Consider the following 18,225-nt stretch of genomic DNA (forward strand, 5'->3'; position numbering starts at 1 on the left):
ATCTGAAACCAGAATCAAATATTGAAAGTTAATAATAAAGAGACATATCCTCTATAATCTTTAGGTATCTCTTATTTTTATCCCACTTGAACTTTTAATGAAAATAAAAAGCATAAACGCAAATGGCTATATTAATAAAATTATGAAGCAACTTCCTGTATTTGTTTTCTTGCATCAACATCTCTACTAATATATAAAAGTGTGTGTGTGCACGATAGAGTTCCTTTCTTATAGGCTCAGCCATTTCAGAACCTCTTTTTGCAAATTTTACACAAAGGTAATTTATATGTATAGCAGTGTTTTTTAGATCTGTTTTGTACAGAAATTCGTCCAATAAGTATCGAAAATTGAAAAACTCTGATCCTAAAAATAATCTTTTTTTTCTTTCTTAATTTTTACAGGGTAATTTACATTACACCGGCCAAGTTTCTCAGTAAATCAAGAGAGATTCAATTTTCAGCAAATCATTTTTTCTTAAAAAAAACTTTGGTCATATAGCAATACAGCTTAGTGGTAAAGTGTATTCGGCTACAGATCGAATGGTCCCTTGTTCGGGCCTGGGTGTACCTCACCATTTTATTTTAATTTTTTTCATATTAATGAGTTCAATTTACGATAAATGAAGAGGTACCATTTAAAATCGCTGCAAATCATTTCTTCATTTGTATATTTTAAAACTAAACATGAATCAGAAGTGACTTTTTCAGGGCATTCATCATCAAACCTAAATATCAGCTGACATGATATTGTAAACAAACACAGATCGAATTTGATGAACGATATTATCATTATTATTTTTTATTTTTTGTGAATCAGTCCGCCGGGCAAATTATTACTTGTAAGATATAATATTCAATAGAGGATTGATTCTATAATAATACATATGCGATCTGCATAAATTAAAATATCATGTTTAAGCATATTGTACGACTGAGCAACGCCAGGCATTCAGCTAGTAACTGATAATTACATATTGATTTTTTTTTTTTTTTTTTTAATTTATTACTAGCAGTATTATGTTGCTTGGGTGGAGATTAAGTGGAATATTTAACAGTTAAATTTAAAAAGAAATTGATTTTTGTCTCTACTCAGGCAATATCTGATGGATATCATCAATTAACCCTCATAAGCAAAGCAACAAATATTAGGTGATTACCTACTGACTGCAATATATAGGAAAAAAAACATTAAGGAAACAAATGTTGATTAACTCTGCTTTAAAATCATATATGCAACCTTAAAATGCATATTGGAAATATCAATTTTTTTATATCTATAAAAGTGAGAATGTGAGAACATTTTTAAACCTACATACGCAACAAATTTTTTATCTACATCTTTGAAATTTGATATATAGGGTATTCAAGCATGTGGAAAAAAATTTTAATCTGTTTTCCGGTTGCTAGGGGGGCAAAATTGAAAAATTGCTAGGGGGGGGGGTCATCAGATTTTTATCTGTTTGTCAACTGTTTCACAACTCCACGTGTGCAAATCGTTCACATTATGTTAAGAATAAGTAGATTTGAAAACACTTTTTTTAAAGATCGTTTCAAGCTGGCCTAATGGTTATCATACTTGACTTACTGTCTTTAGGTTTTGGTCTCTATCTCAGCTTGAGTATTTTTTCTTTTCTTTTTTTACTAACAAAAAGTGAACTGTTTAGAAAAAAGATAATACTCTCATGCACGTGTTTCAGTTTCTTTCTGTTTTTCTTTTTTTATTTATTTATTTATTTATTTTTTTTTTTTTTAAGAATTTAAAGTTACATTTAATACCAGGCAACACCAGGTACATCTTCTAGTATATCCATTAAAATTGAAAAATTGGTACATGTGCGTCATCAGATTTTTATCTGTATGTCAACTGTTTCACAACTACACATGTGTGAATCGTTTACATGAAAGCCTCGTTATGTTAAGTAGGTTTGAAAACACTTTTTAAAGATCTTGACAAGCTGGCCATGATACTTGACTCATTGTCTTTAGGTTTTGGCTTTGATCTCCGTTCAAGTATTTTCTTTTTTTTTTTTTTTTTTTTTTTTATAATTGAGACATATGCATAAGAGTATTATGTTTTTTCTAAACAATTCACTTCTTTTAAGTGAATTGTTTAGAAAAAAACATAATACTCTTATGCATATGTCTCAATTATTTTCCATTTTCTTTTTTATTTATTTATTTATTTATTTTTTACTTAAGGAATTTAATGTTATGTTTATTACCAGGCAAAGCCAGGTATATCTAGTACATAAATAAAATTCTCATTACAAAGTTAATTATTTTACTATTTCTGAATACTTACATTTTATTCTGGCAGGCCATCTTCTCTTCACAAATTGAAATGCATGACCACGATGTAAAAATATTTATTCAATTTCTCATCATTAGCCGGTTTGTTCGTTGCTTCATGAATTCCTTGGATACTTGAGTATCCTTTCAGTATCTAAATGACCAGAGAGACACAGACCAACTGTTTAACTTAACTATTAACCATTTTCAAAATACTCCAATCTCCTAACATGAGATATTATTTAACCAATCAGAGCTTTTAATATCTCTGTTTTATTTATTTATTTATTTATTTTACTATCTACCATTCTTTTTCACAGGTATCTAATTGTACTAATGCCACGGACAATGCTACATGTTGTAAAGACTGCCTTGGAATGAGTGCAACGGACTACAACTTGTTGTATGCTATTTATGCTTGGACGTAAGTATTATTGTATTCCACATTATAAAAACTCTGTTCAGTCAATTACGTTTGTGAAAACTCAAAATTTTAGGAGGGTTACATTTTACTTAGCATTTGTTTCTTTGTCTTCTCACATCATAACTACTGATTGATACTTCATGTAAATTTTATCAGATATACTGAGTGTCCATAAAGTCTGGGTGCATGAACAAATCCTGTTCTGAATGACTAACGACTTCGGACAATATCAAAATTGGATATAATTTTTTTGTGATTTTAACCATGTACCCAAACTTTGTGGAACAACCTGTATATCGTTGTTAAATTTTGGAAGTCCTTCAATTTGAGATAAGGGAATGTTTTTTTTATCAATTTTATGTCTATTAATTATTACAAAATAACAATTTCTGTATTTATGATACAAGGGAAATAACAAGGTTATTTAAAATTAGTTCCTTTTCAATGGTTTTATTTCTAATTTCCAATTCTTATATAAAACTAAAATTGTTGAATAATTTCATCTTTCATAATAAAATTATTTTTCATATTTTGAAAATTTCAAGTTAACAAGAAAGCGCATTGATATAAATACAGAACATTATCACTTATGAAACTTTATCCAGCTTAGAACAGTTTTAGACAATGATTAATAAAGCTGTAGTATTCTTTACAGAAAAGCAGACTGCATATTTTGGTAATTTAGAGAAAACAGACTAAAAAGTTGATGGTCATGATATGTCTACTTATATTTAAAAGGCACTGCATGTACATGGGTGTGTTTGTTTGTTCTGTATGGACTCTGAAACGATTGGTCCGATTTTTTGAAATTTCACACAAATGTACTTGTGTCTGGGGTTGTTCTTAGATAGAGTTTATATTTGAATGTCTATGATAAATATTGATAATCGAAAAGATCCAATTAAAGAAGGAAATCTGATTTTTGACTAAAATTAACACCTTATACAGCTTAACATTACAATTATATTGCAGAAGTTTTATTACCGCACAAACAGAAAGGCCCCCACATATAAAATCAACAATAGGTTCTTTGATAAGACAGGGGAAAATTCGAAATGAACCATGAAACTTGACTTTTGCATTTTAAACTTTAATTCAAGCTATTATTTAAAAATAATTTTATAAAATCAACAGTAGATTCTCTGCAGTGCAATGGAGACTACAATGTATTGTGGACTAAGTCACTGAAGGAAGGCATGTAAAGTTTCCTCCCAATACACTGCAATAGATCCCGACTAGAGCAGGCAATCTTGTTAATAGTGCAATGAAGTACATTTGAAAACCACCACTTCTGGGGTGCTGCATGTCTGAATAGCCGTTATGTATAAATTTCAAATGTTTAGACCCAAAATTGGCTGAGTAGTATGCTAGGCACCGCAAAGGTCAAATCTTTTGAACTTTGACCCCTTGGCAGCTCAAATTTTTTTACCCAAACCTATTAAAAAGTTTGCCCTATCTCTGAATACCCTTTATGTAAAATTTCAAACGGTTAGACCACAAATTGGCTGAGTAATTTGATAGAGACCGCAGAGGTTAATTTTTTAAAACTTTGACCCTAATTTTGACCCTTTAACATTTATTATTTGGGCTCAAATCAAATTATAAAGTTTGATCCATGTCCAAGTAACCTACATTTAAAATTTCAAGTGTTTAGACCCAAAATTGTCGGAGTTTGATAGAGTTCTTAAAGGTCAAATCGTTGAACCCTTTGACAGCCAAATTTCTGGCCGAAAACTGATTAAAAAGATTTTTCCAAATTTCAATACTCCTTATGTCAAATCTTGAGTCTCTAGACCGAAAATTGACAGTTATTTGGTAGGGAAATGTACACAGACACACACATACAGACACATATAGATATATAGATACAATGTATTTTGTTATATTAAAGATTACAGTATGGATTTTGCAATTGTTTTATTTGTGGAATTTGTACCACTGAAAATATTTTCTCTTGCAGAAATGCGCTTGTTGTTCTGGCTGCTGGATTTCTTATTGACAAACTTGGAAACAACAGTAAGTGATCTAAATTTTCTTGATTATTGCCGTTAGATTATTTTCCTACAGTCAAATGTGCTGTTATCACTTGAAATCTTTAGATATTTCTCATTTTAATTTTTAATTCAAAAACTTGCAATTTTTCTAATTTACATTATTGTTTTCCATTTTCAGTTGGTCTATTCTTATTTTCCTCTTTGTGTGTGATTGGTTCCTGCATTTTTGCTCTTGGCTCTATGTTCAAGAATACTTCTGCCATGCTTCCTCTTATGCTGTTGGGACGTTTAATCTTTGGTTCTGGAAATGGGTCACTCACAAGTAAGTTTCATATTTGGTATTTTTAGTTATTTGCTTGTCACACACTTCTATAACTCTGGATAAAAAGCACAAGTTCATAACAGAGACCCTTATGAACATACTAATCAACATCCTTTTAGCTGGAGTCAGTTTTACCCCTCATCTAATGCGACTATGATAAGTTGAAAGTCAAACTTGTACAACTTGTAGCCAAGATACCTTTACATTATCAAACCATATCTCCTCTATATTTTAAGTTGAAAATGGTATTATTGATTAAAATAAAAGATGTCCAAAAAGATATATTAAATTAATTATACTATGGAATGTAAACTTAGCATTTTTTAAAAATATATTTCTAGTAGATTTTAGTAAGTGATCAAATTGCCCACTTTAATGTCATTAAAATCCTCTATTTTTTAAAATCATTTTCTTATTATGCAACAATTACATGAGAAACTTATTTTTTTGAAATGCATGCACAGTATTATGTGTTAAATTGAGTTGTGGTTTGGCTTCATGCATGCACACTTGAGGCTGGACTACCAAACTATTCTCATTGTTTATTCAGTTTTTCCCTTGAATGAATGTTTATACCTATCTAGTTGTAGAGATGTGGTCTTATTTATAAAAGATGATGACCCTTTTTCTTGTTTTTTATTTCAATAAAATATGACCAGAAACAACTAATTATACCAAGTTACATTTTTCATCCTGACTTCTTTCTAACCAACCAACCACATAACTTCTCCATCAAAAACCTAATGGTTATTCCGGTTATTCATGTCAAATATTTTTTCTTTTCTTTTTTTTTCTCTCTCTCTCTCTCTCCAGTTGTACAGAATCGTATTACAGCCTTTTGGTTTCACAACAAAGAATTGGCGCTTGCATTTGGAACTACCTTAGCCTTCTCTCGTCTTGGCAGTGTTCTCAACTTTTTCTTAACAGAAAGTTTCGAGCATAAATTTGGTCTTCCAATAACTTTGTGGGCAGGTAAAGTAGTACAACTTTTAAAATTAAAGTTTCATATGAATTATCAACAACATCACATAATTCATGATTTTGGTTTTATATTTTTATTTTGTTTTGATTTTATCATTTTAATGTAACCAATAGCTGTACTAAGATATCCGTGGGTGGATGCCAACTAAGTAATTTTTATTATGTGGATGATACCATTCATCATGCAATGTCCAACGATCTCTAGAAACTTCTAGAAATAGTAATAAATGAGAGTGAAAAGTTTGGCTTCAATGTGAATGGAATGAAGACTTTTAGTATAGTGATATCTGGCAAAGAAATCATACCTATGTATGATTTAACAATTGAAGCTGTCTGTTACTCAGGTGGATAAATTTAGTTACCTTGGCTCATGGATATACATCTACAAGATGATCGTGGGGTAATAAAAGATTACGTATAGCTCAGAGTAAACAAGCATTTATCAAACTAAACTTTGTACTATGCTCCAATATCATTATGCTCAAGACTAGATAATGCATTCTTAAGGCGTATGTTTGGTCTGTCTTGTTATGTGATTGCAAAAACTGGACTATTTGCAATAAAATGCGGAAACGCATTAATGGTGTAGAAATTTTGTTTGTAAGACAAATGTTAGGGGTCGTTTGGAAAAATCACATTTCTAGCAAGGAAATATGGCAGAGATTTCGATGCACTACAGTATTGCTGATGGAAACTATCATGAAAAGTCAAATGACTTTCTTAAGATATGTTCACCATCAAAGACGCATAGAACATCTAGTATTGACTAGTAGAATGCCAGGATTGAAAAAGCAAGGTAGACTAAGATGCACATTGATGGACAACTTGATCGATTGGACGGGATTATATATCAAAAGTTCAGTTTTTTTGGGCTATAGACAGCCACCAGTAGTGGAGAGCTGTTGTCGGCAACATTGTTAAATGGCAGGGCCACTAATGTTGATGATGAAGAAGCCAATTACTTTTAATGAAATTTGTTAGGAAATAAATTTCCTATAAAAATATCTTTCTTTTTTCTTTGTTAGATGAGTAAATATATTGAACATACTTTGGGGGACTTTGAACAATTTCATTTTAACTACCGGGATCAATATAACTTACACAATATTCTTGCAAATATTGAAATTATCTTCCAAAATTGTATTTTGTACATTGATTTTTCTGTTTTCATTTTTTTTTTTTTTTTTTTTTTTTTTTTTTTTTAAATAAAATTTAAATGTAACCGTTTCAGAATTTTTTGCTTGAAGATTGGTGTGCATTATAGAGATTAAATAAAAGATTCAGTTAACAACTATTAGGTTCTCATGTTTGAAAATATATGACCCCTAAACAAGGTTGAAGGTTACATTGAGCAAAACCTAAATATAGCAACCAAGATGAGAATTGTAGTCTAAATAATGTAAATAATCTAATATATAAAGAAAAATTCTAATTAACCAGACAATTACAGTAATTTTTAGTCACTGTTCTTTACATAAAAATTTTTCAATCAATTACGTATAAATACCCAACAAGTCTTTCAGTGATAGATGCTTACAGAGATTTTCATGTGATAATCAACAGATATGATTATCCAATCAAAGCACACCATTTGTTAATATTGCTAAATGAAAATCGTATTCTAGTTTTTATCAGGTCTTTAATTGAATCTTCCATTAAATTTATATTTTAAGACTTAAATTAAAATATTTATTGCATATAACTTTAGTTGAATTTCAAACATTTTTGAGTTTTATCTGAAATAATCTGGAAAATTTGATTTTTATATTCACACATAAGATTTTTTTTAGTTGATATGTGATTATTGATTAAAACAGGAGATTTCCAGAGAGGCATTATAAGTAAATTAATTTATGGAAAGTAGAAAGTGGACCTCGGGCTTACTTTCAGCAGCCTCATAAATCTTGCTTCACTTATTTTGTCCTTTAATTCTTACATTCCATGAGCGATATTTTTGACAAAAGGGGGAAAGAATTTCTATTTTCAAGGTCAGAATCTATCCATATAACTCTTATTGTTGGCTTGCTTTTGACATTGAAGTATTATTTATTTATTTATTTATTTTATTTTTTTGCTCCTTACATTAAGTGGCTTCATGCCTTGTAAAAGAAAAAAAAAGAATTATCTTGTACTTCAAAATTTTCATTAGTTTTTCTTAGTGTTTTTTAATTATTATTAATAAATCGCCATTTATTAAACTTAGCTAATTGAGAATGAAATGGATTGTCAATTGAATAATGAAGAATATTCTAAGAGATGAAAATAATGTATGAAATAAATAAAATTTTATTTCTGAGGATGTTTATGGCACATATTTGTTGGATTTGAAGATGACCATATTGTAGTTTGCAGTAAAAGTCATGTGGTAACGTGTTCCACAGATGGGAAGTTCTTGGAAAGAAACTCTGTTCATGGAAATTCTGTTTGATGTTAGGCACATGGAATAAGAAAGGAAAGCATTTTGTAGTTGTGGTCATAAGATACATTCTGACTGAATTTTTTTTTTTAAGGAAAAACAAGAAATTGGTGCTCAGTTGAGCACCTTCTATTGAAAAAAAAAATATAGACTTATATAGACTGACGAGAAGAGAGTATTTCTTACTAGATTGCAAAGTCGATTTTGTGCTCCGTCGAGGCAAGAACAAATGTTCTAAGTAACACCTATTCGGATATGACAGCAGTACTCTGTGTTGGGATGTATCTTAACTTTTATACAGGTAGAGGATTACATCAGGAGTTATTTCATTTTTAAAATGGTCGAATTATCCCAAAGTTTTTGCAGCAAACTTAGCAACAGATTAGATAAGTCTTCCATTTTAAATTTGGAGCGAGCCGGGTGGGGAGGTCTCTCTCACCCCAAGCCATAAGGGTCTAGGCCATTATTAAAGTGGCCTGTTCTTTATTGAGGTATGATCCTATGCAGTTCCAGGGGTCCATCCTTCTAGGCTTTATGTGAAGGGGTTAGTTTATTACTAATTGTCTGAGTCATGTTGACACACCTGTTTTCGTTAGATCACCAAAGTTGAGCAACATTGAGATTGATTAGTACCACATGGGTGACTATTTTGGAATACCATGCGCTGTATGTAGGAAGATATTGACACTTTCCTGCAAGAGCTACAAAAACCTGACATAATCACTGATGCGGATATACATGCGACTGGGGGCTGCTTGTGAATTTCATATTCCAATGAAACTTCATTCTTTGTAAGAAGTTGGTTCAACCTGCTTAGGATTAGTACTGCTTCGGTACGGTTCGGAAATTGCCTTGGGTACCCCTACTCAAGGAATGTTGATGGGGCTGCTCAGGCATGTTTTGCAAGCCAGCGTGCTCTTCCTGGCTTTTCAAATTCTACTTTATGGACTTTGTGTCACATCCGCTGTGTTAAGGAGATAAATTTTATCAAAACCAGGAGAAAAAAACTTAGTATGAATCCTTCGTTTACTATGCAAACATTTTTATTCAAATGCTTTACACATGAAGAATGTCAATTGTTTCAGTAATATTTCTATTGAGGGAAATTTAACAACTTCTTCACATGTATCATGAATGAAAAATTGAAAAACATAATATTTTTAAAATTGGAAACATTTATTTATTGAAAAGAAATAGAAAGTGAATAAGATGCTAAAAACATTTTTTATAACTATGAAAGATCTTAAAAATGCAAATCCCAACTATCATCAATGGACCTGAGGTAATCTCGTCAGCATCAGACAAAGCCAAACTCTTTGTCAAGAACTTTGCAGCTAATTCTACCTTTTGCGATCAAGGCCGCCAACCCCCAATATTTCCTCCTGTATCTGAAAACACACTATGTGATATACGTATATCTGTACGTGATGTTGCCAAGCTAATCAAAAACCTTGATTCCAGTGAAGCAACTGGCCCGGACGGTATTCCAATTATAGTACTCAAAAAACTTCAACCTGAACTAGCGCCCATACTTACAAAACTATTTAAATGTTGTCTTAAGGAGAATAGTTTCCCATCTCCCTGGAAAATTTCATCAGTATGCCCTGTATTTAAGAATTCAGGTGATCGCTCATCCCCCTCTCAGTACAGGCCAATAAGTCTCCTGTGCGTCATGAGTAAGTTGTTGAAATCTGTGTTAAATACAGAAGTAATCAACCATCTCAACAAAAATAACCTGGTCCTGGATATGACCTTAAACTACATCCGATGGTGAGGTCCGGCTTACGGGCTTGGGGAGTGTGGAGCCACCTCTTAATTGCCATTGCTCCCAGGTCCACCCTGACCCGGAGTGGTAGTACCTGTTAGGGTCCCAACTATGGGTTAAATAGAAACAGATTTTAAAAAGGAAAAGAAACAACAAAAAAAAAAGAAAGAAAAAGAAAACAAATATATTCTATTAAATTATCTATCTATTTATTTATTTATTTTTTTTGCCCTGTCGGTAGGGCATGAGAACAAACCAGCTTCCCCCCTGCAGAGGGTAAAAATCCCTCAATGGGGCAACCAGTTAGCCGTGGGTTGCTACCCGTAAAGTCTTTGGACGTGATCCTGGTGATTGAGCGAACCTAAACTAGGATACATAGAAGTTTAGGCACCGCAACACATTACTTTGGCCCTTACTTCGATTAGACGGGCGGTCGGAGAGGCCCGATCTGACCAATCGGCCAGTCACGCCAAGCCCCACCATATTGCCCATTCCAAAAACTCACTACTAATACAACACATCCCCCCTCTCCCACAAATAACCCTACTCCCTAATATATGATGGAAAGCGGTGGCTGAGGATCAATCGATTAGGTGTGAATATCGATGACGAGGCTGTAAACCCCTCAGGATTGCTACAGATCCCATAGCAATATCAAGAGAGAACAGATAATCATTATGATACCACCAAAGTTGGTTATATCATCATTGTATCCCTGTAGAGGCTGGGCGAATGAGTTTCCTCCCAGGCTCTTCCCAAATATGACTCCGGGGTGGGTGGGGAACAAAGATGACGAAAAAAGAAAACAAAATATATGGCTTATTCCTCCCAAAAACCACCCAACCACCCAAAGAGAACCCACTCTGATGTCTCTGACATCAGTAGCTCTGACGAAGAGACGATAAAACCAAGGAACTCGACATTCGTAGTAATAGAATCAATGGAGGAAACTCCTTTGAGCAAACTATCACCTTTTAAAATTGAAAAAAATCTTAAAACTCTAAAACCAAAGTCTATTAAAAAACAATTTAACGGCAGCCTACTAATAGAAACCCATAACGAAGAACAAACTAAAGAAATATTGAAACTAAAATTATTTGAAAACATCAAAGTCAAATGCTACAGACATCCAACCCTAAATACCTGCAAAGGAGTAGTGAAAAGCCACGAACTTGCACTTTGTCCCTTGGAGGAAATCAGGACAAACTTACAGAAACAGAATGTGTTAGATGTTCGCAGAGTTCAAATAAAAAAAAAACAATAAGAAAATCGATACCAATACATATATACTAACTTTCGATTCCCTCACCATACCCAAAGAAGTGAAAGTCGGATATATGAAAATAAATGTAGAAATTTATATTCCAAACCCCCTCCAATGCTTCAAGTGCCAGAAGTTTGGACACCATCAAGATCGGTGCACACGATTACCAGTGTGTGGAAGATGTGGAGAAAGTGGCCCACACATTGACTGCAGAAAAGATTTCAAGTGTGCCAACTGCCTGGGAAACCATGGCGCTGGCTCTAGATATTGCGAAATATGGAAAAGAGAAAAAGAAGTGACCAAACTAAAACATATAAAGAATATATCCTACCCAGAGGCCAGGAAAATCATCGAAACTAAAACATATGCAGATGCAACAAAAAAAACTAATCCAATCAACAATCAAAATGGTCATATACATGTAACGGATACAACTGACAAGAAAATTGATGTCCTAAGCAAACTAATAAAGGAAATGAAAGAACTATTAGAAGAAATGAGGAAAATGAATAGTGCAATGTCTGCAACCAATCCAAGGATAATATTAAGTAAAGACACTACTGAACCACAAAAAGAAACAAAACCACAAACCATTTCTACAAAAACAACCGAACAACCATCAAACACATCACAAGCCAGAAAAGAATCAAAAATCCCTCCAGACAAAAAAAAACAAACAAACAAAAACAGGAAAAGAAAGATCCCGATCTATATCTCGAACAGGGACTCCAACAGAAAATAGATTTGAGGGATTGGAGACGATGGAAGTTGAACACAATTCCAAATGATGAACAAAATATTACAATGGAATATCAGAGGGATAAAAGCAAACCAAAATGAACTCACATTATTAATAACAAATATGAGCCCAGCACTTGTCTGTCTACAGGAGACCTTTCTGAAAGAAAATAATACCATCAACATAAAACACTACACATCTTACAACTACATAAATAAAGATACGGACAGAGCTTCTGGAGGCACATCAATACTTGTGAAGAATGAAGTCCCTCAAAGACAAATAAATATAAACACAAACTTGCAAGCAATTGCAGTTCCAGTGACTCTACATAGAACTATAACACTTTGCTCAATATACATCCCTCCAAAAGATACAATCAACGAAACTGAGATAACTCAATTAATAAAACAACTCCCTAAACCCTTTTTTCTACTAGGAGATCTCAACAGTCACAATGTAATATGGGGAAGTAAAGAAACAAATAAAAAAGGAAAAGAAATAGAAAACATAATAAATAAAAATAATCTATGCCTCCTTAATAATCAAAACTACACCTATATGTACCCAGCAACAGGTACTTTCACCGCCATTGACCTTACCTTATGTGATCCTTCCATATATATGGACTATGACTGGAAAGTACACAATGACACCTGTGGGAGTGATCATTTCCCAATCATCCTGGAAAGTCTAAGTACTAGCACTGAACAAAAAACACCCAAATGGAACCTACATAAAGCGGATTGGGAAGACTTCCAGGAACAGTGCAAAAACCAATTAATTATCGAAAAGAATGATGAAGATGACCATTTGAACTACTTCATTAAAACACTGACAAACATAGCAAATAATACCATACCTGGAAAGAGGCCACAATAATACCAATCCCCAAATCTGAAAACTCAAACATCCAATCCCAATCAAGTAACGTCTCAGATCCATTGAATTTCAGGCCAATAGCTCTAACAAGCTGCATTTGTAAGACCATGGAAAGGATTATAAACAAAAGACTAATCTGGTTCCTGGAAACAGAGAATCTTATTACAGAATTTCAAACAGGATTCAGGAAAAACCGAAGTTCAATAGACCACATAGTCAGACTTGAAACCTTCATCAGAGAAGCCTTTGTAAGGAAGGAACATTTAACAGCAGTGTTTTTTGACATGGAAAAAGCCTACGATACTGTGTGGAAGTACGGTGTTACAAGGGATCTGAAGGCGCTTGGACTAAAAGGCAGAATGCCAATTTTTATTGAAAATTTTTAAAAAAATAGACGGTTCAAAATAAAGGTTGGCACAGCTCTCTCGGACTTGAAAGAACAAGAGAATGGAGTACCTCAAGGGAGTATACTGTCAGTGACCCTGTTCAGTATCCGAATTAACAACATTGTAAAAAACCTTAACCCTGGGGTAGATTGCTCCCTATATGTGGATGACTTCCTAATATGCTGTAGATCTAGATATATATCTATAATAGAAAGGAAGCTTCAATTGTGCTTAAACAAAGTAATGAGATGGACGGAAGAGAATGGATTTAGATTCTCCAAAAGAAAAACGAAATGCATGCATTTCTGCAAACTAAAGAACATGCATAATGATCCTGTCCTAACCATGGAAGGAATGCCCATACCCGTTACTGACCAGTACAAATTCTTAGGGATTTTATTTGACAAAAAGTTAACATTCATCCCACACATAAACTATCTGAAAAAAAAAATGTAACAAAGCTGTAAATCTTTTGAGAGTGGTAGCACATACTGATTGGGGTGCAGACAGGGAAACACTCCTTAAACTTTACAGAGCACTAGTCCGCTCAAAGCTAGACTATGGTTGTTTCATATATGGATCAACCCGAACATCATATATAAAAAGCCTAGACCCTATTCACCATACTGGCCTAAGATTGGCCCTAGGAGCATACAGAACTTCCCCTGTGAACAGTCTATACACGGAAGCACACGAACCCCCACTAGATCTAAGGCGAGAAAAGTTAGCCCTTCAATATTTACTGAAACTGAAGTCTTGCCCAAACAACCCTGCATACCAATGTACCTTCTATCCTAAATATGAAGAACTCTTTAACATGAGAAGAAAAACTATCAAAACGTTCGGGCTCCGAATGAAGGAAAGCATTGAAGAATCGAAAATTCCAATCTCCAGCATTCACAATTTCATACTGCCTAAAACACCCCCATGGACCATGAAACAAGTTGAAATAAAACTCAACCTAAACAGAAAGTCCAAATCTACCACAAACCCTATTGAATACCACAACGAACTTCAACATTTAAAATTACAATATTCAGACTACACCTTTATCTACACAGACGGGTCTAAAAGCAACAATCACACTGGATGTGCAGCAACGTACCATAAAACCACAATGAAGAGAAATCTTCAAAATGAAGCATCTATATTCACTGCAGAGACTATAGCTATCGATCTAGCACTCAACATAATTTCAGAGGAAACCACCAAAAACTTCATCATTCTCACAGATTCTCTATCAGTCCTATTATCTATACAAAATCAAAAACAAGAAAATCCACTAACAACAAAATTAATAGAAAAAATCAATATCCTTTCAACTACTAAAAACATTATTCTTGTCTGGATCCCCAGCCATGTGGGGATCAAAGGCAATGACAGGGCAGATATAGCTGCAAAAAGATCTTCTCACCTTCCAACTGACAATTTTAAGATTCCACATACTGATCTTAGACCCCAGATAAAAGCATACATACAGGAAAAATGGCAACTGCGGTGGAGTCAGCAAGAGGGCAACAAATTATACTCAATCAAACCTGAACTTAAGGAACGATGTCCGGACATCAAGAGATCACGCCGAGAAGATGTGATACTGACTCGGCTGCGCATAGGGCACACCAACTTTACTCATTCTTATATACTAAATGGAGAATCGGCGCCAGAGTGCATCCCATGCCAGGAGACACTCACAGTAAAACATATCCTAGTTGGGTGTGATGACCTTGCCCCAACTAGAAAATTATATTATACAGAAAGCAATATGGAAGACCTTTTTGAAAAGGTCAACTCAGCAAATATTCTAGCATACCTAAGGAAAGTAAATTTATATAAGAAAATTTAAGGAAATTTAAAGTCACCCAAATATACACATCCATGTATAAATACAACATTTAATTTCTTAGTTCAATTTTATAAAAAAGGGAGGAAAGGCTGAAAAAGTCATTCCCCCCCTCCCAATAAAAAAAGTTAAAAAAAAAAAAAAAAAAAAAAAAAAGACTCCGACATTAAATGACCACATAGGTTGATATGCCGTAAAACCAATCAATCAATCAAAAATAACCTTCTTAGTGACACTCAATATGGTTTCCGTTCTGCTAGATCTACAGCAGATGTGCTTACAGTTATATCTCATAGGATTAGCAAATCTCTCGACGGAGGCAACCTTTCTAGGGCAATTGCTCTTGACATATCTAAGGCCTTTGATAGGGTATGGCATAAAGGTTTACTTCATAAGATCTCTAGCTATGGTATAGCTGGAAATGTCTTCTCAATTATTAAATCATTTCTTTCTGATAGGTTCATAAGAGTAGTAGTTGAGGGGCAAAAATCAGAAGCTCACAGTATTAATGCCGGTGTCCCTCAGGGGTCCATCCTGGGCCCAACTCTTTTCCTGATCTACATTAATGATCTTCCAAATCACATCCTTACATCATTTGTAGACATTTATGCTGACGACACTACCATTTATGGTAGCACATCTAAGACAGTAAACGACCAAGTTCTCTCCAATTCTCTCTCCTCTGATCTTGAGCATGTAGTACAATGGGGAAAGGAGTGGCTGGTTACTTTTAATGCATCTAAAACCAAGCTTCTCTCTTTACATCATCAACATTCTGATCCCCATCTGGCATCAATTGAAATGAATGGCTCTCGTCTTCAGGAGGCCTCAAGTTTTGACAAGCTTCTGGGCTTGACCATTACTCCTGATCTTAAATGGAACACGTACATCAAATCTGTTGCCAAGGCCGCTGGAAAAATGGTGGGATCTTTCTATCGATCCAGTAGATATCTCACTGCTGATGCAATTCTCTATCTATATAAGAGCCAGGTACGTCCAAGGATGGAATACTGTTGCCACATCTGGGCAGGAGCTGCTAGAAAGGACTTGTTCTGCCTTGATAGAGTTCAAAATAGACTTCGTAGCCTCGTAGAAGATGTCCTTTTCTCTTCCTTGCAACCTCTATCTCACAGAAGAGATGTTGCGAGTTTGTCTCTGATGTATCTCTATTTTCATGGAAAGTGTTCGACTGAGCTTCAATCTATGGTCCCCCCTCGCCAAACTTTCACAAGAAACACTCGTCTAGCTGTAAACACTATCAATAATTCCCCCCACTCTTTATCTGTGCCTAAACCTAAACGTAGATTCCATGAACAAAGCTTTTTTATTAGAACTGCACGCCTGTGGAATTGTCTTCCGTTTTCCTGCTTTCCGGCTGACTACAATATGGTTGTGTTCAAGTCTAACGTAAATAAGTTCTTGATGAGCTGTTCCATATAAGTTATCAAATTTAACAAATTTTCATTACTAATGATTATTATATTGTCCAATTTCTACTGTACACTCTTTAACCCTTATCCTTGAGTGGCCTCTTGGCCTTGATAATGTGTTGATACCTATGAAAAAAAAAAGAAAAAAGAAAAAGTCCAATGTGAACAAGTTCTAATTGAATCGTCCCCCCAAGTAATCCAAGTTACAAAATTCCCACTGTTTACTATGCTAAAATCACAATGACCAATGTATACCTATTAACCCTTATCCTTGAGTGGCCTCTAGGACTTGATAAGTGGTGACACCCATGTAAAAAAAAAAAAAAAAGGATTAGTGTGTCAAAATTACACATCTTTTATTGTGTCAGCTAAATGGTTAAATCATGTGTTCTCTAATAATTGGTCCCAATTCGTTTATTTAAGGAAACCAATCGTCTCAGATGCGATTTTGTTGCTATGTCTTCAAACCAAATTGGGCCTAATTCTAAAGGGGGTAATCGTATTGGCTAAGCTAAGCCACATACTTGTAATCACTTTCAGGAAATCAAAGGGAGATAACATATTTGGTGCTTGTTCAGAATTCCCACTATATTAAAAAACTAAAACCGAAAAATCTGTACGATGCACATACCAGTGACAGAAAATATTATATTCCAAAGACCACATAAATTCATCAAGTAGTTTTATTTTTATAAAGAAAATAATTTTTAAACGATTAATAGGAATTTGTAGGCATTGCAAGAAAAATCTCCCAAGTTTGAATAATCTCCCTTTTTTTTTTCTCTCTTTTTTTTTTTATAGACTCTTTTTCAAAATATCACTGGAGACAGTCATCCCTGTTTTAAATAAAATTTGATATTTTTATTTAAATCATCATACAGATTTTTTCTTTATTTTTGTTTTAAACAAATACCATATATTGTTCTAAACAAGTACCATATATTTTTATACCAATATAAACTATGAAATAAATAATTCTTTCTCCTCTTCACAAAAATAGAGATTCTTCAGGTATGTCTATTCAATCTGTATTAAGCAATGAAAATGCTAATTCAAACAGATGTAAAGAGTATTTTATGCATGGATGCACATAAAAATGTGACTGACTACTCAATGGACACACTCATAGCGATTCTTGAACACTTCTAAAATAAGATATGTTTATTCATTCTGCTATTTCAAATAAAAGTGACATATTAACTGACAGAATGTCTTGATATTGATAAAAAGCTTGTCTCCAAATTCCTTTCTTTTTTTCCCATCTTACTATTTGTGGTTTTTATGTTTATTAACAGGAGCAGCTCTCTGTGGCTTTGGGTTCATTTCTGCTGTGGTTGTTAGCATCATGGATAAATATGGAGTTAGAAGACTTGGTGTTGAGAGCACACTCAATGTTGCAGCCAAAAAATTGGTATGTACTATAGACTTACCTTCTGAACACTAATTTTTTTTTTTTTTTTTTTTTAAGAAAAAATTCTCTAAGTTTAACCTTTC

At 33.7% G+C, this 18,225-nt stretch overlaps 1 protein-coding gene across 2 annotated transcripts in view; it reads left to right on the plus strand.

The window, feature by feature from the left end:
* Positions 1 to 18,225, plus strand: part of LOC145255682 (lysosomal dipeptide transporter MFSD1-like) — a 58,418-nt gene that overhangs the window by 20,761 nt on the left and 19,432 nt on the right. For both annotated transcript variants that reach the window (XM_080114251.1, XM_080114258.1), the window contains exons 3-7: positions 2,609 to 2,712; positions 4,673 to 4,728; positions 4,885 to 5,028; positions 5,842 to 6,000; positions 18,027 to 18,142. In XM_080114251.1, coding sequence (XP_079970377.1) covers positions 2,609 to 2,712; positions 4,673 to 4,728; positions 4,885 to 5,028; positions 5,842 to 6,000; positions 18,027 to 18,142 — 579 coding nt within the window. The remainder of the gene's footprint in view (positions 1 to 2,608; positions 2,713 to 4,672; positions 4,729 to 4,884; positions 5,029 to 5,841; positions 6,001 to 18,026; positions 18,143 to 18,225) is intronic.

This window comes from Euprymna scolopes, chromosome 3, assembly GCF_053919585.1.
Source record: "Euprymna scolopes isolate OS-2025 chromosome 3, ASM5391958v1, whole genome shotgun sequence".
In the NCBI taxonomy this organism is placed as follows: domain Eukaryota; kingdom Metazoa; phylum Mollusca; class Cephalopoda; order Sepiida; family Sepiolidae; genus Euprymna; species Euprymna scolopes.